This window comes from Chenopodium album, chromosome 10 (assembly GCF_948465745.1).
Source record: "Chenopodium album chromosome 10, dcCheAlbu1.1, whole genome shotgun sequence".
In the NCBI taxonomy this organism is placed as follows: Eukaryota; Viridiplantae; Streptophyta; class Magnoliopsida; order Caryophyllales; family Amaranthaceae; genus Chenopodium; species Chenopodium album.
In genome coordinates, this window is record NC_137843.1 from 4,875,630 (window position 1) to 4,899,729 (window position 24,100).

Consider the following 24,100-nt stretch of genomic DNA (forward strand, 5'->3'; position numbering starts at 1 on the left):
TGCCTTGTTTGTTTTGTGGGAAGGGGAATTGTAGGTGGGATTGAGATTGAGAATGGGATTAAAATTGTTCTATACTGATGATTTTATTACCTAGGGGGCAAGTAATAGATATGAGAATTGGGAATAAAGAGGAAAAAACCATTTTACCATATTAATAAATGCTTAAGGATATACGGAGTAACATTAATAAGGGTGTTATTATAAATTTACAGTACAATTTTATTTCCAAACAAGGGATTGTCAATATTTTATTAAATTCCCAACTATAAATCTCAATCCCATTCTGAATCCCGTAATCCCCAAATTCTTATTCCCACCTGCCAAACACCCCGTAAAAGTAATTAACGCTCAGACGGAGGGTAATATCATGATTAACAAGAGTGGTAGAAAGTAGAAAGAAAGAAGAAAAAAGGCAGGAAACATCGAGTGAAAGAGAATGAGCGGGGAAGGGTTACCGACGAAGGAGGCAAACGTGCTGAAGGGACACGAAGGCGCAGTATTAGCAGCCCGCTTTAACGGCGACGGTAATTATTGTCTGAGCTGCGGCAAAGACCGCACCATTCGCCTTTGGAATCCTCACCGTGGTATTCACATCAAGTCCTTTAATTTATTATTTTGGCTGATTTTATGAATTTGGGATGTTATACATTATGTTTGTTGATTCTATGTTATGCAAATCATAATGCTATTTTTGCTAGCTAAGGAGAACTATTCTTGTTGCTAGCCAAGTAATATTTCAGTGTATCAATGTTAGAGTTCATTACCCTAATTTTATGTCTTTTAATTGTTATGATTAGAACTATTTCAGTGTGATGATGATTTGGGAGTTAAGTGCTAAGGATCCATATAGCTTGACAAAACATAACAGAACAAACTCTTATCTTGAAACAAGTAAATATTGAAATAGATCATGTTGAATTGAAATTATAACTTTTGCCCAGTGACCCATGAAATATGGCACTTGAATGGTGACATTATTGTTAACTAATAAGCCTTAAAGCAGCAACCAGCAATTTAGCTTCTATTCTTGGTTTCTGTCGACGCAATGCCTACATCTTAAATTAATAATGGATGAGCACCCATCAGAGAAGGCCTGTTTTCGGACTTTAGAACTTGGTGCATTTAGAAAAGTGTTTATAAGAACTGAAATCGTGGAAAAGATTTTTGCATGATTGAGGATATGCCAAATTTGTAACAAGTTTCTAACCATTTTCAGCTTGGGTGTAAGGAATTTATCTGTCCTATGACATGCACACTTGACTTGGTTTTCTGAGCAATCATCAATGTCTATTTCAGGGACAACTCAAAGATTGTCTCATGTGGTGGTGACCGTCAAATATTTTACTGGGATGTATCTACTGGTCGGGTTATACGCAAATTCCGTGGACATGATAGTGAGGTTAGTTCACTGACAAACTTTATACACCTGTTTTTGGTTATCACTGAACTAGTTTTCTATCTCTTTAAATTGGCATCAATAGTGCGAATAATTATTTGAAGGAGAATAGGGGAAGGTAGGAGGGCGATGAGGGCTTGCAGTTCTTTACTATATCTTTCCCTGAAGGAACTGACCTCATTACTTTATTCAAATCGGGGAAAATGCATTCGTCACTCTCCTCCTTTCCTCTTCTCTCCCAAGTATCCCCTCCAAAAACACTGTAAAAGTACTGAAGTTGCGCTGTGGAATCAGAATGTCTTGTGGTTTGTTGATTTGATGTGAACGTTACAGTTATAAAAGGAAGGAGGACTTAGGAAAAGGAGATGACTTTTTTTCAACTATATCATAAACAGATCATGTTTCACACAAATCACAAGTTTTTCTCCCTTCCTCTCCTATTGGTCATAACACCCTTTATTCTGGGTCTTGAAAAGCAACGTGTTATATTGGAGGATTGTCATTTAAAGCTTGAGGTCACAGCTCAGCCCTTGATTAACCAATTGAACTATGTAAAGGGATTCAATATCTATGTAGTAGAAATCTGCTTGTGAAGCATCAGAATTTCCTTCGTAGAGTTGATTTGTCATTCTTCTCTCATTGCAATAATATGATGGACTTTTAATTTCCTGTTCCGCAACTTGTGTCTAGTTGTTAGATTATGAATGTTGTTTAACGCATTTGTTGATGCTATTCAGAAGAGCTCATGTAAGCTTGGCGAAATGAGAACCATCTTGTTGTTTAATCCTTCCTCAATTTGCTCATTATGTTTTGCTATGAGAAATTTCCAGCATCTATTAATATACTAAGTATATAACTTCAAGGCTTGGTTTCTATTTGACTGGTCTAATTACCCTTTGTCCCTATAAGAAATGGATAGTTTTACCACCTTTGCATAAACATCCTATGATATGTTTTTATGTCTGTTGCTTCATGAATGGGAGAGCTTCTTAACCTCTTTTTTTTCCAGGTAAATGCGGTGAAGTTCAATGAGTATTCATCTGTTGTTGTATCAGCTGGGTATGATCGTTCCGTGCGTGCTTGGGATTGTAGATCTCATAATACTGAACCGATTCAGGTTGGAGTTCCTCTTTTCAGTTGATTGTCTCTTCTCAATTCTGTCCCTTTATAGTCCTTGAGTTGTTTCTGTGCTTTGAAGTTTGAATAATCGTATTGTATTACTTTGTTATGGTTGTCATCGGTTTGATTCTATGACATATATGTTGCTTGTGATTCTAGATCATTGATACTTTTCAAGACAGTGTTATGTCAGTATGCTTGACAAGTACTGAAATTATTGCTGGAAGCGTTGATGGGACTGTCCGAACATTTGATATTCGCATTGGTAGGTATGTACATTGACGTATATCAAGTTAGGATCAGTAATAACTGGCAACTAATATAAATTGTTCGCGAAGTGCTCCATATTTTTTTCTCAGCCCATTTGGTAGGCGGTAGTGAACTAGTGAATGGTCATATACATGTAATAGTAATCAATTTGTTTGTATTTGTATAAGGAAAGTTTCATGTCCATGTCCATAGTAATGCAACTCTATCCCCAATTATTTTTATGTATGTGTTGAGTGGCGACTAGGGGTAATGGATTTAGAGTGATAATGGGAATTTAAAAATAAATCCACCCACTCGAAGGTCGAGAAGCTTTACCATGACAGTGACATGGGACTTTCCTTGCAAGATTACATACATTCTCATGACCACCATCACCATCTACCACACCCCTATTATCTAGTAAAAAGATAGGATTATAATTTCGTTTTTCTGGATATAAACAGGGAACTATCTGATAACTTAGGACAACCTGTCAACTGTATTTCATTGTCAAATGATGGAAACTGCACATTGGCCAGTTGTCTAGATTCAACTTTACGTCTTCTTGACAGGTGTGTTAATTACCTTCCTCATGTTGGTATAACTGTATAAGGTTTGAGCTGGAAAATTTTCTGTTAGTGCATTAAATGATTGTTAAATAATAGGACTTCTGGGGAGCTACTTCAAGAATACAAAGGCCATGTGTGCAAGGTTTGCATGCCATTTTACCCTTATTAAGAAAGTGCACTGCAGTAGTGATTCAAGTTTGAACATTAATCATCTTCCACATTATTTGATAATTATCCATATTTCTGAATTTTATTTTCTACTCTCATCAGTGTAATTTTTTTTATGATTTGATTGGTATTTCCCATCATATATCTTGATTAATATTTGTATTCCTTGTTTTTTGGACATTAGTCATACAAATTGGACTGCTGCCTGACCAATAGTGATGCTTATGTGGCTGGTGGTTCGGAGGATGGCTATGTTTTCTTCTGGGATTTGGTGGATGCTTCTGTGGCGTCAAGATTTCGTGCTCATGCCTCAGTGGTAATGTTATCTAGCACATGCTTATTCTTGTTTGTACATGATTCTTGCTAACTGGTCGTATCTCTTAAAGAAAAAAAGCACATAAAGTAATGTCTCACATTCCCCTGAAGTCAGCAAATGCCTCCTGGTTCTGTGGTGCTGATGTTGAGAGATATGTCACAATCAGACATTATTGAACTGGAAATAATACGAGTATATAATTATCTTCAACATTGAAAAGATTTTTTTAGTGTCTTGGCTCTGAAAGCAACCTTTTCACCATAGATCTAATTTTAGTGTCTTGGCTCTGAAAGCAACCTTTTCACCATAGCCCTTGCTCATCAGCCCATTCTCCAGTTTATTCTAGTGAATGCTTGTTAACTGAACCCAAATCAGTGGCAGTTAATAAATTATGCACCCAAGACCTAAAGCTACTTCAGTCAATGTGGCATTGAGTATGCACACTCTAAATTGCCTTAAGTGGGTTGGAGAGTTGGCAACTTGATATCGTGAATGTTATTGTATAGTTTAATTACTAGATGTGGTTTTTTCTTCTTCTTCTTCTTTTTTTTTTTTTTTTTTCATCCACTAAATGTTCCAGCTGACAGTTATGCATTGTAGGTTCCCATAGGAACAGAACACTTCATGAACTGCTTCTATTTAACTTTCTCTTGTGTGTTTTAGCTTTCCTACTATGGCCCTGCTAAGTACTACTCCGTACTACACTTCACAATGTGCGTCTACTTACCTAAAGTTTCTTTTTCCCTGTCCAGCTTTGCAATGCCTTGTCAGTTTAAAACCCTTACTCATTATTACTTTCCAAAGTGAATACCAACAAAACTAGCAACTCCTTAACTTATGTGCATAACCTTAATGGACACTTAGTTTGGAATGAAGGGCATATATTTTTTACCTGGACCTATGCCACTGGTTGGTTTCCGCAACTTGGATATTTTGACAACTTTCTTTTTCAAGTCGATGGCTCATTGGCTCTGACTGAATTTGTTGATGCATCCGAAGTTCAGAACTAGCTATACATTCATAACTTGCCATTTAAATCATCCATTTGTTGTTATCCTAATTACAAAATTCTTTGTTTATCAATCATGGTTGTGTTGAAATTCTGATGCTAATCTGTAAAGCTAAATGTCTTTTATGTTAGGTCCCATTTTCTCTTTGGTCCCATTTTCAGTCTCTACTTCCCTCATTTCAAGGGTATTATTGTCAATTCTGTGTTCTACCGTATATTGTTGGCTCATTGCTCAGATGTCTATTAAAATGCTGTTATTGTAGATTTAGTCATTTAAAACCCTACGTTCTGATTTCTTAATATTGTGATTTATTGACAAGGACTCCTGCCCTATTCAACCAGGTTACAAGTGTAAGCTATCATCCGAAGGACGACTGTATGATAAGTGCCTCCGTTGATGGAACCATCCGTGTCTGGAAAACGTGAGAAAAAGCATGAGGACACTGACTCCTACCATTGTTTGGCCCTTCGGTTTTATCAGACAAGCTCAATACTTACGTGTGATGCTGCAATCAAATGCTATTGTCCTTTCAACTTTGTTGACAATTATCCAAGTGATGAACCAACGAAGTCCAGTTCTACTGTGATCACTATTGTTGTCATCTACTCCAACTCCCTCTCGGATATGCTTGGTGTTGAGTTTCGATCTAGTACAGCAGTTTGTTTTGTACAAACTCTCAATTGTTTTACTGGGTTATGATGAAGTGTTGGAAACGAGCATCAATCCCCTATAAAGTACTACTGAATCGTCCCTTAATCTCTATTACTTTGTAAATTGTAGAAAACACGATAACTTGTACACAATGTTAATCACACTCAAGAGTAAGGAAAAAGAAATATCATGGGACTTTTTGGTCAATAAACAAGCAAAAAAGATGACTTTCTTATTGGATTTAGGGTTTGAATGGGAAGAAAAGAAAGAAAGTCTAATTCCTTGGCTACGAAGTTCTTGATAACTTTAATTGATTAAAAAAGTAAAAGTAAAAGTTGAGAGTTCTGCTGAGCTCTTTGTGACTGACCTGATTGATAAAGAGACTAGGGACTGGAATATGGACACGCTGAATTTTCACTTTATGCCTAATGATGTTAATCTTATTCGTAGCCTCCCTCTAAGTAATAGGCTGCCTGAGGATACCAGATTTTGGTGGCCGACTGAAGACGGTGTTTACACTACCAAATCGGGGTATTGGCTGGGAAGGTTGGGGCATGTGAGAGGTTGGGAGCTGCAGTTCGGGGCTGATTATGAGGCTGTCTGGAAGTTGGTGTGGAGTATTAAAGGTCCTCCTAAGCTCTGCCATTTTTTGTGGCGTGCTTGCTCTGGTTCCCTTGCAACTTTGGAGAGGCTAAGGGAAAGACATGTGAGAGATTGTGGAGTTTGTGAGCTTTGCAATGCTGCACCAGAAACAATTTGTCATGCTATTTTCGATTGCCCAAATGTTAGACTAATTTGGGAACCTTCTCCCCATTATAACACATTGCTTGATGCACCGAAGACTTCGTTCAGGGAGCTGTTTCTTTGGTTGAATTCTAAACTGAACAAGGAGGAGCTACTGTCGGTTTGTGCTCTTGCGTGGGCTGCGTGGTCATTTCGAAATTCGGTTGTGTTTAACAATCCTTGGAAGTGTGTGATGAGTGGTGCTGTGGGATACTTGAAGCTTGTTGGTGATTATAAAAAATACAACGAGGCAGTGGGGTGTGTTCGTGCTTGTATTCAGAGCTCTCCGAGTTGTTGGCAGGGCCCTACAGGTGGGATAAAGATTAATTTTGATGCTGCAATGTTGGAGGGTGTGGGTGTGGGCTTAGGGGTGGTGATCAGGGACTCGTCTGGGCATATGATTGCTGCTGGAGTGAAGAGATGCTATGGGGAATTCACTGTCAAACTTGCTGAAGCGTTGGCAGCTAGGTGGGGGCTGCTGGTAGCCCAATCTCTGGAGCTCAACTATGTGGAATTGGAAGGTGATGCCTCTGTTGTTGTGCAAGCTATCAAGCAGCAACTGTTGGGAAGGTCCCCCTTTGATCTCGTTATTGAAGATATTAAGGCTATTGGGAATACTTTTAGCTTCTTTAGTATTAATCATGTTAGACGTAGTGGTAATGTAGTTGCGCACTTTGCTGCGAGATTACTCCCTCCTAGTGGGTCGGAGTTTGTTTTCCTTGACACTTTCCCCCAAGGTTTAACGGCCTTGGCGGATATTGATTTGATGTGATTATTTTATGCCCGATTGCCTTTCAAAAAAAAAAAAAAAAAAGTAAAAGTAAAAGTAAAATTAAAATTAAGGAGCATGCAGAGACACACACTGAGAATATACATTAGTTTTAGTGCTACTTGAGGACTAACAAATTTGTTTTCTCTTTTCAAGTACCTTACTATAATACCTTATGATTTATGAAAGATTAAATTAACGGACCAAATCAAGGCAACACGGGTTGTAGAATCAATCAAAGATATTCCTATTGTAGTATTGTCATCAATGTCGTGGTACGGTGATGCCGATGATACGAATTAATGGTCAGATTGATAACACGGTGTATTATATATAATATTTTCTTCAATTTAGTATCTACAATGTTAGTTTAAATTATACGACTATAAATGTTTCTTTATAAGATACTTTCATAGAAAGTTTTCTGAAATGTAAAATAAATTGCCTTTGAACACACCCAAAACCAACAATTAATTTGAGAAAACAATTTTAGTAAGCAATGAGATACGGATTAATAATATTAGATCCAAACGCTTTTAAAAGAATCACTCGTATTATAATTACTACAAAGTTGAAAAATAAACAAGTAGCAACAAGCCGAACCATTATTCATAAAATCATACTCGTTCTTAAGTATGCTAATTTGTAATTTGTCATTGTTATATTTACAATATAATAATGCAGAAATTCTACATACTAATTAATCCAAAACTCAAACTTAGCTTCAACTAGTAAAAGATACCAAAATCCACGCTAATTACATTGTTATAATTATACTTAGTAGCATATAATTAATTATATAGTTGATTAATAATTAACAGGCTTAGTAAGATTATACAACTCAACAACAGAACGATACCTCCTATTTTTCTTTCTTCGATAATCAACATCATCCAATTCTCCTGCCACGTCACAACCTAACGACGATAACCTCAACGATATTATCCTCTTCTTATTATTATTAACATCCTTTTTTCCGTTCTTCCTCTTGTTGTTGTTGTCGTTGTCGTCGTTGTTGTTTAACTCCACCCGACGATGTTTAGCACCATCAACGTTGTCGAGGGTGGTGTAGAGGTGGTGGTTGTTATTACAACTACCGGAGCTACTCGTTGTCGCCGTCGTTGTCGTCATTGTTGTTTCACCTTCGCTTAGCTGAACTAGCTGCCGTGCCACCTCCATATCTAAGTCCGTAACATAAAGTTCTTCCATGATTATATTTAATTTTTCTTTTAATAAAGTTTGATCAATTTTATTTTTTTTGTTTTGATGTATAAATATATGGTAAGGCGGTGTTGAGGGTTAAGGTAGAGGAGAGAGAAAGAGGAAGAAGCGTAGAAAATACGAGGAAGAAAACAAGGAAGGGTGTATCGCATGTTTTGGAAATTTATATTTATAGTATTATTATTATTATTATAATTATTAAAAATTAAAATTAAGATAAAGAATAAAAGAGGAGGTGGAATTAAGGATTTAACACGCAAATTAACGTCTATTTCTTGGCCTAATTAATTAAATTGAGAACACGTCATGTAAATTTATACCGACTTAAAACTCTTTGTAGTCAGTTTGTTTTTATTATTTACTTTATCTGCGAAACTTTCAAGCCAAGGCAACTCTCTTTTAGCCTTTTCAAGTATCATGATCTCATTATTTTATTTATTTTATCTAGACTTTCGAAGAATATAATGTTTCAAGATTATACAAATACAAAGTATATATTTGTGTATATTAATAAGGAGTACACCTTTAATTACTTTTTTTTTTTTGGGGGGGGGTTTATATCTAGTCAAATGGTGTGAGAAAAATCAACGCATTATAATCTCATGTTCAAAAGTTGTTATATTATTTAATGATCATGTGTTGTAGTTCTGGTTAAAAATTTATGGTTATTAGGCCATGAACATATAAATATCTCACACAAGCTAAGGATCTATATTATTGATATGTTCATCGATATCACGATGACTTAAAGTATGACATATTAATATGAAATATATCATTTGTACTCCACTAATTAACTGATGTAATAATTGTTGTCCTTATTGAATGATATCTATAGTGTTAATTGTTTTAATTTTGTCTATAGTGCATTCGTACAAGCAATAAGTTCTATCCGATAATTATACTCCATAGTAAACATCGCCTAGATGTATGTAATGTACATATTAGCTAGCTTTAAAAGGAATAAATATATCGCCCTTTAAAAAACTTGAATATAGTGTTTGAGGAATTTAAGGGGGGTAGAATTAAGCGGGTATTTTATTAGAATTACTTGTAGTAATATTTAAAGGAAAAGAGCTCGAACAAACTGTAAATTCAGTATTTAAAGGGAGAATATATTGTTGTTACAATAGAATGTATAATTCATGTTCCATTTTTTTTTTTTATTAAAATAGAAAAATAGGTTATTTAATTTGGTTGGTAAATTGTAAATTTTGAAGAACCTTATAAGGAAGACTCAAATATTGACTTAACTTACTCTAGCTTCACCGTCAACTCTATATTCCCAATTTTGAACCTTGAGATTCAAACTTCTCCTAAGTGGGCCAAAGTTTAATCTTGACTTGTTTGACAACTTCACATCATTACTCATTAGTTGCTGAATTCTCAAACAACTACTCCGTACTAGTAGTTTGTTAAGTTTTGCTAATAGAAATAAATTATTATCCTAATTTGTTATCGAGTCTTTCTAGCATTGTGGCGTTTAATTTACGTGTTGTTTGGTTGATATGGGATTTTATTTTCCATATGCAATTGCATTTCATTGGAATTAAATTTCCACATTCAATTTCCTAGGAATTGCATAAATTTGTTTGGTTATTATAAAGGAAATTGCAATTCATAGGAATTTTGAGTTACCAAGGGGAGCCTTGGTAATTTATTTCCTACATTTTGTAGGAATTGGAAATTCCCATAAATTTGCAATTCCTACATATATCACTTTTTATAGCCAACCAAATAAACCCCCAATTTCTAAATTCCCATGATTTTTCAATTCCCCCATTTTATTTGTTCAATCAAACAAGGCCTTAGAATATATATTGTAAGAGCATTGCCACTAATGGGCATTTTTTTGGTTGCCCAATCTCTCTCTAACCACTTTCTCACTCCTCCTCCCCATGGGCATTTTCTTGGTCATTTTTATTCTACACCAATGGTCAAAAATTATAATCCCCACCATTCTCTCTCCTATTTTTAATCCTATACCCCACCAATATTTATCTCTCCTACACATCATTAAATTTGTAATTTAGTATTTCTTAATATTATTGTTAACAAAATTTTGTATTAATTAATTTATTTATGAGAGTAGTACAATATTAATTATTTTTAATATTAATTTATGCAAAATGTATTTTTTAATAAAATAATAATATTTATTCTTAACTAAATTTTTTTATTGATTAAATTATTTATGAGTACAATATTAATTATTTGTGTCATTATTTTATGCGAAATTTCATTTTTCATTAGTACAACGTTAACGATTACAACATTGGAACATAATGATCGTACACCAATCATACAAACCAAATAAATTAACGATTACAAAACTATTTATTCATTACGACCGTATTTTTGCCAAATATGCTCAACTAAATCATCTTTCAAAGAAAAATGGGTTTGGCTATCACGCAGGGTAATTCTTCTTTGAATATACGCGTCAAAATCAACGTTTGGTGGTCGGCCAACGTCAAATTCGAAAGGCTCGTTGTTATTCACTGTGGCACTTGTACTCGGACCGGACCTTGCTCTATGAAGCTGAGGGCGATCTTCTTCATAATACCTTCTCAAAACTTCGGCACGAGTGTAATTGTGTCGTTCATCCTCGACAATCATGTTGTGCATAATGATACAAGCTTTCATTATGTCGCTCAAAATGTCTTCGTCGAAAGCAAGTGAGGGTTGTCGTAATATGGCAAACCTAGCCTGTAGAACTCCAAACGCACGTTCAACGTCTTTCCGAGCTGCAGCTTGTTTATCTGCAAATAACTTGTCCTTCTGGAGTTGAGGATATGTGATACCTTGTATAAATGTTGCCCAGTTCGGATATATACCATCTGTTAAGTAGTATCCCATGTTGTACTCATGGCCGTTTACCATAAAACTAATTGGTGGTGCCCGACCTTTCAAAACATCGTCAAACACCGGAGAGCGGTATAGGACGTTAAGATCATTACAAGAGCCGGGTATTCCAAAAAATGCATGCCAAATCCATAAATCTTGATCCGCAACAGCTTCGAGGATTAGGGTTGCATTCTTGCTACGACCTGCGTATTGTGCTTTCCAAGCCATAGGGCAGTTCTTCCACTCCCAGTGCATGCAGTCGATGCTACCGATCATGCCCGGGAATCTACGCATTTCATTTTGGTGAAGGATTCTCCTTAAATCTTCATCTGTTGGACTTCTTAAGTACTCGGCCTCAAAATGCTTGATCACCCCTTGAGTAAAATGTTGCATTGATTTTCTAGATGTTGTTTGACCCATGCGTATGTATTCATCTACGGCATCCGGAGCAACACCGTACGCTAACATTCTTATTGCAGCGGTGCATTTCTGCAGAGGTGATAAGCCAAGCCTACCAGCTGCATTCCTACGCTGCTGGAAGAACGGATCGCCCTCAACCACTTTATTCATAATCCGACAGAATAAAGGTTTGTGCATTCGAAATCGACGACGAAACTGATTCTCGGAATACATAGGATTTATTGCGAAGTAATCATTGTACAATTGCAAATGCCCTTTCTCCCTTTCTCTATCTCCCCTATGCTGCGGGACTGTTTCATCTTCATTTACAATTTCGATCTCGGATGGAGGTGGGTGAGGAAGCATTATGTTAGGTAAGTGATTTGTGACAAATTCGTCAACTAGATTATCAAATTCCGCATATTGATCTGAATCAGAAGAATTTGAGCTTGAGGTTGAGCTTATGGAAAACATTATTGATCTGAATCAGAATAATAATAATAATAATAATAATAATAATAATAATAATAATAATAATAATAATAATAATAATAATAATAATAATAATAATAATAATAATAATAATAATAATATTAATACTTTTTTTTTTTTTTGAAAGAAATAATAATATTAATACTAATATTAAAAGGATGACTAATTATGAGGGAGAAATTGAGAGAAAATGTAAATACAACAAATTTATGTGAATTTTGGAAATATGAAAATATAGGCAAAATGGGTCTCTATTTGTAGGGAATTTTTTTTTCTAGCCGTTGGTAAATTTTTTTTTTTTTTTATTTATTTTAAAAGCACAAAATACCCGTTACAAAAATATTACCGTTGCAATAATCAGGAATTTCCTGATTGGTCCAAGTTACCTGACAGGACGCGTGTCAGCGCCTGATTGGGCCTGCTGACGCGCCTGTCAGGGCTGCAAGTAGTATTTTTTTTTGCTTTTCCTTCCCTCAAAACGCTGCGTTTTGAGTTGAAGCAAAGCACACGCTTCCTCAAAACGCTGCGTTTTGAGGTAAGGTGAGCAAAAAAAAATTTAATTGCAGCTATGCACGTGGGGCCCAGTTCTTCTTGGTCAGATTTTAATTTTGCCCAAACTTTGATCAAAAACTGATTTGCCCATGAGCATTTTTTATTTAGACCATTGATGGGGAGTAATTTTTTTTTATTAAACCCCAAAAACTACCCATGGGCATTTTTCTCCCCATTGGTGGCAATGCTCTAATTTGATTAGTCGCTAAGGCATAAGGTCTAAAGGTCCTAGGCTAGTATTCTAGTGTAACTAGTAGCTAGAGTATCTTCGACATCTCCTTATGTAGCTATATATGGAATCTTCGTTGCTAGGCTGCTAGCAAATTGGTCAAAAGTGAGCTTAATTCAACATTATGACATTAATATGTTTGTTTTTTAACGTAAAGTCGTATAGATGGGTATTTTGCTAATTATGTCGAGTCTTGACCTGAAAAAAAATAAAATAAAAATAAAATACATAATTATGTTCATATAGTGTAGATAGTAACTGGATTGGTAAGGTTTTAGAGCTTGAGTCGGCATTAAAACAATTAGACAAGAGATCAAAGCCTCTTCCCAATCAAGAAAATTAATAGAGGATTATCGATATTAATGATTCTAGGTGGGTACTCCATATAACAATTTTATACATTGTATATCATAATCATCTAACACAATTTTTAAGCATAACTGCTGTTGATTATGTGTAGAACTAGGTAGGGTTTATGACCATGATGTTAGAGGAGTGGCCAACTAGTATTATATATACTTGTATATGATTACAGACAACATTATATGAACATGGATGGGTTGCCTCCCCTACCATCCCTCGAGTTTTCAACACCATATCCTGAAATCTCGATCTGAAAGTGGTATAATATGCGTTGAATTATGTATTATCGCCTTCGATTTTGGCCCTGAAAAACAATGTAATAAGTTTTTCTAAGATAGATTATTGATTGAGATGCTTCCTGAGGTATTGGGCCCGAGAGACACACTTGGTGCAGAACCATGTCAATATAAAATTCGATTTTCTTTTATTTTCTTCACATGTGATAGGATAGAGAATGAGACACTTCCATGAACCTCATGATAATTCTCGCATGGCCACTTGGGTGGTTGGTATGATCCACTTTGCTTTTAAGTATTAATTTATCCGATTATGGACACACTCATGTCAATTAACTCAAGACCACCATGGCCTTTACTAGATGGAGATCAAGTATAATTACGAAATTGTTAATTTTTATTACTAATATGGAACTCTAGGTGTAAATTTTCTTTACGAGAATGAGTAATAGATTCGCAAAATAATAAAACTTCACCAACCACCTGACTAAGCAATTCAAAACCTGAATTCTACCCAAAATCACTTTACCCACACATTTGATATAAACGGATTAACCTAACAAATTGGTATTCATATAAACAATTGACATTAAATCGAGTATAAATCGACACAAACCAAATTGCAATCAATTAAAACAAGCGAACAATTTTTCACCCGAACACGACCCAAACCCGAACCAATTTTATTTTATTTTATTTTTTTTTTTTTTTTTTTTTATAGATTCCATTCGAAACAACTTCAGATGATACTTTCAAGTTCTAAACACCCACTTGGGCCCAATAGCTATTACGAAGTCTCTCTCACCCAGCCCAATAAAATTGAATTAAAGTCCAGCCCATAAAAACGGAACCCTAAAAAAGGTTTTGAGGCTTTCGCTCTATTTATCAGCCAAAAAATAATCACAGTATAAATTGGTCGCAACTAGGGTTTTAGCTGACCTCTCACTTATTTTGGTTTATCGCAGTCGCTGGGACTCAGGTTCTCTCTCTCTCATCTTCTCTCATTCGCACTTCTCTGAAATCTCTGTAATTTGCTTCTCTTCATCGCTTTAATTCATTCGATTTATGATCAAATGAATGATTGATTGTTGCGTGTTTCATTTCATCATCTGTTTCATTTTTATTTTTGATGCGTTTTTCGGTGAATGAAGTATTAATTTGATTGAGTTATTCATGGTTTTCTTGTTTTTAATGTTTTCATTTCTTCGAATTTGGATCTGTTTTCGTGCTTAGATTAGTGAGTTGTTTGATTACATGAAATCATTGAAATGTATGCCTTATTTATAATTCACTTAATTTCTAAATGTAAATACTGTGAAATTTAGTATTAGATGAATATTGTTATAATGTGAATATAAATGTGGTATTTTATCATCTTAATATGCGAGAATTTCTGATTAGGGTTTAATTGGAATGAATGCACCGCTTAATAAACCCTAATTGAATTTCTTTTGTGTTTGTGTTTTATTAGAATCTTTTGATTTATGTGCACTTTGTATGTAATAATTAAAGAATAATTTTTTGAAGAACTTAAACAATTTTGATTATTACCCAGATGGTGCTCGATGTTGTTTATCTGATTAATTTGTGATATATGTAAACGCAGGTAAGAAAAAAGTAAGATGTCTCACAGGAAGTTTGAGCACCCCAGACATGGTTCCCTTGGGTTTCTTCCCAGGAAGAGGGCAGCTCGCCACAGAGGAAAGGGTAAGAATTTATCCCGTTTACTCTGATATGTCAATTAGTTATAATTATCGAGGAATCACGCATTGTGTTATAATATTACATTTCAGGTTAATATCACTAGTTAGTCTTATATTTGTCATGTATTTATGTATTTAATGCATTGTATTGGAGTTGATTTATGAGTGATCACGATTTTAAGTTGAAAATTTAATTGATTGTATATTGAGGAATTATGCATTGTGTTATATTACTAATTGTCTTATATTTGACATATATCCTGTTCTGTGTTTTGATTAAGATATGTAGTGTCTGTTCAATTAAATAAGTAAATATGAAACCTTAATGTTCAACCATGGAAATGTATGTGTTTGCCTGAATTTTGGCCTTAATCTGTGATTTATTTTGCTATCTCTTTTTAATTTGCTTTGTTGTCGTGTGATTTGTATGAATATTTTATTTTGGCCTTAATACTATGGAAGCTGACACTTTATTGAACCCTTTTGATTTTATTTACAGTGAAGGCTTTTCCCAAGGATGATCCTAGTAAGCCACCACACCTAACTGCCTTCCTTGGCAACAAGGCTGGTATGACCCACATTGTGAGGGAGGTTGAGAAGCCAGGGTCAAGTATGTTACTTGTCTATAATTATTATGAATAAGAGCAATCTTGTATTATGATGTCTGTTTCTAACGTTATACCATTGTTAATTTTGTATTACAGAGCTTCACAAGAAGGAGACCTGTGAGGCCGTAACAATTATTGAGACCCCTCCCTTGGTTGTCGTCGGTGTTGTTGGTTACGTCAAGACTCCTCGTGGTCTCCGTACATTGAACACTGTTTGGGCCCAGCATTTGAGTGAAGAGCTCAGGAGAAGGTTTTACAAAAACTGGTCCAAGTCCAAGAAGAAGGCTTTCACCAAGTACTCTAGGAAATACGAGAGTGATGAGGGCAAGAAAGATATCCAATCTCAGCTGGAGAAATTGAAGAAGTACGCTAGTGTTATTAGAGTTTTGGCTCACAATCAGGTGAAAAACATGCTCTGCATTAGCGAATTTATTTTTTGCTGTGATCAACTCTCTTCTTTAAAGTGTGAAGGCAGTTATGTTTATTTAGAAATGATACTTATGCTCTGTTCTTTGAAGAGTGAAGGCAGTTATATTAATACATATTGTGGCCTGTCCTTTGCAAATTTGGTTATTTGTAACTTTATACCCATTTGTACATTGTGTGGTCGCCAGTAATTTAACTTTTGTTGATTTTGATCTTTCAGGTAAGGAAGATGAAGGGTTTGAAACAGAAGAAAGCCCATTTGATGGAAATTCAGGTTAATGGAGGTACCATTGCCCAAAAGGTTGACTATGCCTATGGCTTCTTTGAGAAGCAGATTCCAATTGATGCTGTGTTCCAAAAGGATGAGATGATTGACATCATTGGTGTCACCAAGGGTAAGGGTTATGAAGGTGTCGTCACCCGTTGGGGTGTTACTCGTCTTCCCCGTAAAACTCACAGGGGTCTGCGTAAGGTTGCTTGTATTGGTGCCTGGCATCCTGCTAGGGTCTCATACACTGTTGCCAGGGCTGGTCAGAACGGTTACCATCACCGTACTGAAATGAACAAGAAAATCTACAAGCTCGGTAAGAATGGTCAGGAGACTCACAATGCAATGACGGAGTATGACAGGTTAGTTTGTTATAATCTCATTTCAAGAATTCTTAGATTATTATACACTTCCGTTGATGAATTTATGTCTCCACTATGTTGTCTGAATGGGATATTTTGTTTCATTTCTTCATTCTGATGGTATCCTATTTTTTATGTCATAAATCAGGACTGAGAAGGATATCACTCCAATGGGTGGTTTCCCTCATTATGGTATTGTGAAGGATGATTACATTTTGATTAAGGGCTGCTGTGTTGGTCCTAAGAAGAGAGTGGTGACCTTGAGGCAATCTCTCCAAAAGCAGACATCTCGTGTTGCCCTTGAGGAGGTCAAGCTCAAATTTATTGATACATCCTCCAAGTTTGGCCATGGTCGTTTCCAGACCACCAGTGAGAAGCAAAAGTTTTATGGTCGTCTTAAGGCTTAAGTAGTATTACAGTCAGTTGTTGCGGGCTTGTAGTTCTCCTTGTCAAGACTTCTCTTCACCCCCCTCCCTAAGCTAGTATTTTTGCAGAAAATTGATGAGTGAACTGTTGTCAGCTACATATTTCATTTTAAGGTTTTTTTCCTTTCTGTGGACATCTGAAATTTTGCTGTTAATTAATGGTTACTTAATAGTTGGTTCATTCTAGATTGTGTTGTCATAAGAGTACAAATTATATCATTTGCAGAATGAGGTTTTGGTTTTCATAATACGTTTGATGTTTATTTCACCCATCACTCTAGATTAGGGATTGAAGGGTTTGGCATTAAGTCAACAGTCAAGCTTCAGTCTTGTAGGTTTTCTGAGGAAAGATGGTCGAAATGCATTCAGCTCTGCTCATTCAATTGTGGTCATTTTACCTGGCTTAATTTTTAGGGAGAACTTGTGTTTTAAAAAGCATCCTACAACCCTGAAGTCATATGACTAAAAGGGAAGGTATGACTGAGGAAGGTAGCCATGTGCGAGGAAAAAAACAAACGATTACTTAAAGGGACAAGGTATGACTATGTTGGAGGCATGGGTATGAGCAATGTGCACAAGAATAAGAACTCTCAAGGCATATGAAGTCTTGATAATGAAAGGCAAATCAAGACCTGAATGCCATATGACTAAAATAGAAAGCATAATCTTGCCGAGTTCAGTAATGTTTTATGAAGCCAAATGTGAGGGTACATCATATACAACCCCGGACAATTTTTCTTAGGCTATGAAAAGTCCAAAATTGTCTTAATTAAATAAATTGAATTGGAAGCGTGGGGTGTTCCTCGGAGTTATATAAGTTGGAAGCATTAGAGTTCTATCTATAGTCTTTCCAACTTATTAGTTCAGCTTTGTAGCCATTTCAAAATTATGTTGCATTGTTAGTAAAGAGATAGAAATAGTTCTAATAATCACAAAATTGCTAGCACGGAGGTCCTATTAACGGACTGGGAATCATTCATCTTCATTTGTTTTGTTAAAGATTATCAAATTCACTACTTACGATAGCATCAATATAAAACATATGTTGTTTAACCATGAGATCACCATAATTTCACAAAAAATTAGAAGGCTGGAACTCCTGGAAGGGTGGACTTGTTGCCGTTCTTACTCTTGTCTTTAATCAGAGGGCGACGCGCTTAAAGGGTAATCAATGAGAACAAACCAACAATAACGGACAAGTTATAATTTTAAAGGCAATGGACTACAAAAAATCATGAATTTGAGTCAAGAACTAAACTATCGAGTGGTTCATTAGGTTGAAAACGAAGTCTTTAAAGCTCATTACATAGATAATGAGTGTAGGAATCATGTTCTCATTTTGTAACTCAAGTGACCATCATGGTTTGCTTAGAGCAGGGATACTTAGTAATGCTATACAAAATTCTGGCATCAATGAATTTTGTTAGCCTTTTGCAACTTATCGAGACTTCTCATAATTTAGTCATACATCAACTTGACTCCAGTACATGAAAACTAGATTGTAAAGTTTGCCAGGGAAATACAAAAACATAATTCAATTATGCAAGAGATAAAGTACATAGTTGGAATTGAATTTACTAAGAAGTAATTAGTCCTTTACACAGTTCTTATTACCAAAGAGCTATAATCACATTAATCGGACATAGCAATAGGCAATTAGGCATGGTGTGAAGAAAAGAAAACGATATCAAGCTTTCATTTTGCAATGTATCAGCCAAGCAACTTGTACTATCAATATTAACATGTTTTTTCAGGCTAGAACTCCCCCCGGTTCTAGGCGTTGAGATCATAATAAACAGCACTGTGGTCTGTGCAATCATTTTGTTACAGCTCTGTTCAGCTAACAATGTAGTCTCTGCATGGTCTAAAGATAAAACGTTACCATGACGATGCCCCTTTCAGGGCATTAAGATTTAAAGCATGAAGTATTAAGAATAAAAGAATGTACTGCTCTATTATTATAACTATATGGGAAAGAAAAATAAAATGTTACAACCTTTCTTTGGGTGTTTGAAGATGGGGGAGAAAAAAAATCTGTCAGCAACAAATAATAAACCTAATTCTGTAACCTACAAAAACACAGCTGCATGCCGGTGGCAGCAGCACTATCCATATCTTTAAAACAGATGAAAATGCCCATGATTAGCAACCAACACAACACAAGAGAGCAGGCATCCAATATCATGTTTTTCCAACTGCAAACCAAATGTTGTACCTCAGCAAAGGTCAAGCAGCTGCCATTTGAGGTGGCCCTTCGGCCCTGGAACCACGTCCACGAGCCCATCCTCTACCACGCCCACGACCTACAAAAACAGAGAATCAGTAGAAAATCCAATCAAGAGTACTGAGAAGAAAGAATTTCACCCAATTAATGACAGTCAAATTAGGTCTGTACAGATAGCCCAAGGAGAAAAAACACTTATACAAGGAAACCAGGAAAGACTTATCACGGAATACCCAAAGAAAGCAACACCCTCAGAAAGGGCAAGGGGTTTGGGATGAGGTGAGGGAGGGGAGAAATCTCTATCTTGCACATATTTTTAACTTTGAATTCAATTTCAAACCATATTAAAGCGGAAAAAAAGGGGGGAAATCACTGTAGTAGGCCATTACAATAGGGAACAATGATAAACCACGACATAAAGAGTTTAAGTTCAAGGTTGAAGAATGACAATATTAGTTGGACACTACATGGCTAAACTAAAAAAAAAATAGCTTACCACGTCCACGAGTAACTGGCACTTCCCCTTCACCATTGTCATAATACCCACCAGATCCTTGGGCATAAAAACCTCTTCCTCGCCCCCTAAAATTCTGACTTCTGCCACGACCTCGACCTCTACCACCATATCCACGGCCACCATAGTAACCACCTCCATCATAATCCCCCGGTCCATTGTACATTCCTGTAGAGAACATAACTTTTCCGTTTAGTAAATTCATAAACCCAAGAAATGGTGAAGACTTAATCAAGAAACCTCATATTGGACTTCAGGTAGAGAATCCAATAGATAATAATAACTCATAATAAAGGGATAAATAAAGCAAAGCAAGCAAAAATGATAGATATTTAAAGTACCTCTCCCCCTGCCTCTATTTCGGCCACCACGTCCCCTACCTCTTACATCAGGTGAACCCTCTGTTGCAGGAGCAAAACTACATCAGATTAATTAAGATGATTCCAAGATTTCCAACAAAACATTCAATTATGTCTCAATTTTATCCATAAAGGTGCAAACACTTAAAATTTCCAGTATCATAGGTCAAATTTATGATTATGAATTGTGATCAATGAAACTGGACAACTCAATGTGAAAAAAGAATTCCTTTTAGCAATGATGAGAACAAATATCTAAAACATAAAGCTGACCACCCAATCTGCTGTCATTTATACATGAACAGGGCCAACATCTTTATGAAGTCAAACTTGACATTTCATTTAAGTCTATTGCAAAGTGACCTTAACTCAAGTTTATTACAAAGGAACCTAACAAAAAAAAAAAAAGTCCCGTAATCTAGTAGAAAGCATCTTTTTATAAGTACTAGTAAAAGTCTCACCTCCTTCATTATCAAAATTATTTGATGGCCTCACTTGATCTTCAGGGATAGGTGGTTGATACCTAAAACAAAAAGAGACAGAAGAATATATATAATGAGCAAAATGCGATTGAAAGATTTCATTTGATTACCTCATGAATTAAGGTTGTTTTATATATCCTCAGCACAAAAGAACTACAAAGAATTAAAATTCAACTTCTCAGCTACTAATATATCACAATTCACAAATTCACAATGGTGAATGGCCAGTAACAAGACTTCAGTTATAAATCACTATTTTAACAAGTTAAGTAAGAATTTCTAAGACAACAAAGATGAAAACAAAGCCTGACCACCCTCAAGTTGAAATTCTGGCTTCTTGATAACAATATGATAGGGTTATTCAAGGACATCCAGGATCCAAATTCACCACCCACAATGCATTTATTAGCTGTTAGTGATGAGATAATACAAGCAAAAATATCAGACTTTGGCATGACATAACATTTTATTAACTCACAACCTAGTGATAGTAGTCTATTATTTTTAGTCTCCTACATATAGGAGACTATTAATTTAAGAATCCTACATAAGGAGATTGTAATTAGGATAAAAATATACTCCTGTCAATGATTAAGGGAACATTTGCCACATAGAAAAAACTCTTGTTTGAAAACAAGGAATGGGCTATTAGTTGTCGAATTCTATTTCATAAATTATTTTTTGGTCACTAAATCACAAGGAATGCTTATATTGTATAGCATCTTAAATTTAAATTGCATGTGAAATTTACCTAATACTTAATATTTTTGCACCATCAATTGAGGTTTTGGGGTATGATAAACTATTCAGAATTTCAGAGTTCAGACTATTATAGTACAGAGTGTTATTCAATCTAATAGTGTAATAGTCTTACCCAGTAGATGATATGTTCAGCTCTTTCTTAGACAATGTGATTGTGATCATGGAGACATGACGTGTAGTTTCAATGCTGTAACAAAAAAGAAAAGCAGAAAATTACTTGGGATGATAAGCAATAAATATTAGCACATCAGTACACAAGTTCAAAAACCTAAATACAAGGTTAGTTCATACGGTTGAAGGCCTTCTTCTAATGGCTCCCAATTGTCAGTAATATCAGTTGATCCAATGGATGTATTCTGGTGCAGACCCACAATCCTTCTCTGGTACCAAATTGAAACCATAGAAAATTCTTACCAAACAAGCACTCATACAGTATAAAACAGGTAGATTGATAGTAGCAAGTATTAAGGGTGGTAACAATTATATAATTTTGCACAAAAAGTTAAGTGGTTGGCGAGACAGTGACACTAAGCACAACTTCATTAGTTTGTATTATATTGCATTGTACAGTACACACATCGATATCACTTTGTATCATTTTTCACGAAATTCCCAAATAATTACCAATAATAAAACTTAAAAAGCCAATATACCTTGATTAGTTCAGCAATCATCACAGTCTTGTTGATTGCTCTACCCATTGCTTTGAGTGCAACTTCATCTGAACCTTTCTCCTAATCGACAGGAACAAGCCCCAGTGAATCACAAATTCACAACACAAATAAGCAAACATAAACATATGATCAATAAAGAAACGATGATGAAAAATGGTTAAGATAGTAAACAAACAGTATGTTGAGAAGAATTTCGTACCCCTAAACTTAGAGATGATATGGATCAATAATATTTGTTGATTTTAATTATTAACATATAGCTAAGAGCCTAAGATTAGTGGAAATATAAACTAGGAGTTACAAAAATATGAATCATTTTTAATCAAGTATTTGCTAATTGGCCACACAAATTAAGACTTGCCTTCAAATTATTATAAAGTTGATCTTTTTTCAGATGATCTTATAAGATTAATGTACTTAGAAACCTATGTCCAATCGAATAATCTACCTAGGTTCATGATTTTGAACTTCAACTACAAGAATAACGGAAACCTTGTCAAAAATCAATTGAAAGAAAAATCAACCAAAACATATTTACATTTCATGTTACTTTTTCAAAAAAATGTCAAAACTTTAAGCTTACTTCCATACACATTTTAGCTAGCAAATAATCAATAAGCTCCAAAAGCAATACATTACACACAATTTTAAAGTATAATCAACAACATAATCAGCTAAATGCATCCAATTAGGCAATCAATACCTAAAATTGAAATAATGCCAACAATATTTAGGCAATCCAAATTTCAAAAATAAAAACAATTCTATACAAATTAAATCAATACCTATTTTTTTTACAAAATGCAAACATAAATGGCGAAAAAACAGAGGAGAGAGAAAATGAAAAAAACCTGGAGAAGAGTGGTGGCATAGGTAATGTAATTACGCATACGACCTTGAGTAGTAATCCTAATTTCATTCTCATTAATCGGAGTTTCTGCTTTAGGTTTTTCTACTCTTGTATACCTATCCATCACCACCACCTTCTTCAATTTTTCTCTGGAAAAAACAACAAAAATTACACCAAAAAATCACAAATTAAAATCTCAACAATAATATTAGTAATCACAATATTAAACAACATCAATTCCAGAAAAAAGATAGAGTCAAAGAAGAACAATTCTAGGGTTCAAAAGAGGAAAAAAGAGTTAGAGGAGTACCACTAATAATTTGTAATCTGAAATTTGCAGAATTAAGGAAGATTAGAGGTTTGATTAATTCGGCAAATAATGGAAAATTTGAAGGTCGAAAAATGCGGAGAAGAAAGTACGTGTGAGAGTGTTATAGTTGCTACAACAAAATAAGAGGATTACGAATCAGTCTTATCGCCGGTATTTTTTTTTTTGTTGTTGTTGTTGTTTATTTTAGGGATTTTATTTATTATTGTGGATGTTTTTGGATATTTTACATTTGAATCTTGTTGGCTATATTGTGAAGGGGTGTTTGTGATCTCTTTTGGGTGCATATTCTCTATCCGTCGTATAAAGATATTTTCGTGTTTCATTTGTGTATGTTTTATAAAGTTTGATTTATTGAGATCATACGAAAAGAAAATATTACGCTTCATCTGTAATTTTATTTATTGGTAGAAAAAATAGGCGTGTAAAGTGGAGTCATATTGACAAACAATTGTCAAAGTTACACGAATACACAAGGTTGTAAGTGACAAATTAGGTGTATTATTATTACGTAAAAATTATGGAATTTAATTCTAATTAATTTTAAGTAGTTGAGAGATTAAATATGTAAGGGATGAAGTGTTAATTAATTTAAAAATGGTTGAGAGTTTTAAAACACTCCCTCTTTAATGCCCTTAAAGACCTTAATCCTCCCACTCTGGCTGTACAATACTTGCTCCATCCTAAAGGACAGTCTTTTTTAGCCATTATTCTCAATTCAGTGAAAAAAACACCTCATTGTCTAA

The 24,100-nt window shown here is 35.0% G+C and overlaps 4 protein-coding genes across 5 annotated transcripts; 3 read left to right on the forward strand and 1 right to left on the reverse strand.

The window, feature by feature from the left end:
* The first annotated feature begins 436 nt into the window (after positions 1 to 436).
* Positions 437 to 5,726, forward strand: LOC145564614 (uncharacterized). The gene is made up of 9 exons (XM_081624883.1): positions 437 to 496; positions 541 to 584; positions 1,297 to 1,399; positions 2,406 to 2,513; positions 2,675 to 2,784; positions 3,229 to 3,336; positions 3,430 to 3,475; positions 3,686 to 3,817; positions 5,169 to 5,726. Exons 1-9 carry the CDS (start codon positions 437 to 439, stop codon positions 5,250 to 5,252), a joined length of 795 nt encoding a protein of 264 aa, XP_081481009.1. The 3' UTR covers positions 5,253 to 5,726.
* Positions 5,727 to 5,875: 149 nt separating this feature from the next.
* On the forward strand, positions 5,876 to 7,033 carry LOC145564615 (uncharacterized). Its single transcript, XM_081624884.1, has one exon. It carries the CDS (start codon positions 5,876 to 5,878, stop codon positions 7,031 to 7,033), a length of 1,158 nt encoding a protein of 385 aa, XP_081481010.1.
* Positions 7,034 to 14,230: 7,197 nt separating this feature from the next.
* Positions 14,231 to 17,347, forward strand: LOC145562017 (large ribosomal subunit protein uL3). 2 transcript variants are annotated; one of them, XM_081622165.1, is made up of 6 exons: positions 14,231 to 14,348; positions 14,976 to 15,076; positions 15,572 to 15,682; positions 15,777 to 16,081; positions 16,327 to 16,736; positions 16,885 to 17,347. In XM_081622165.1, exons 2-6 carry the CDS (start codon positions 14,992 to 14,994, stop codon positions 17,141 to 17,143), a joined length of 1,170 nt encoding a protein of 389 aa, XP_081478291.1. In that variant the 5' UTR covers positions 14,231 to 14,348; positions 14,976 to 14,991; the 3' UTR covers positions 17,144 to 17,347. The 2 variants fall into 2 exon arrangements, with proteins under 2 accessions (XP_081478291.1, XP_081478292.1); XM_081622166.1 differs by having other exon boundaries at positions 14,297 to 14,395.
* A 1,742-nt stretch (positions 17,348 to 19,089) lies between these two features.
* On the reverse strand, positions 19,090 to 23,495 carry LOC145563238 (uncharacterized). The gene is made up of 9 exons (XM_081623682.1): positions 23,337 to 23,495; positions 23,028 to 23,175; positions 22,156 to 22,236; positions 21,794 to 21,882; positions 21,615 to 21,689; positions 20,720 to 20,781; positions 20,241 to 20,300; positions 19,882 to 20,067; positions 19,090 to 19,464 (listed from the first exon to the last, which is right to left on the reverse strand). Exons 2-9 carry the CDS (start codon positions 23,148 to 23,150, stop codon positions 19,388 to 19,390), a joined length of 753 nt encoding a protein of 250 aa, XP_081479808.1. The 5' UTR covers positions 23,151 to 23,175; positions 23,337 to 23,495; the 3' UTR covers positions 19,090 to 19,387.
* Between the last annotated feature and the right edge of the window lie 605 nt (positions 23,496 to 24,100).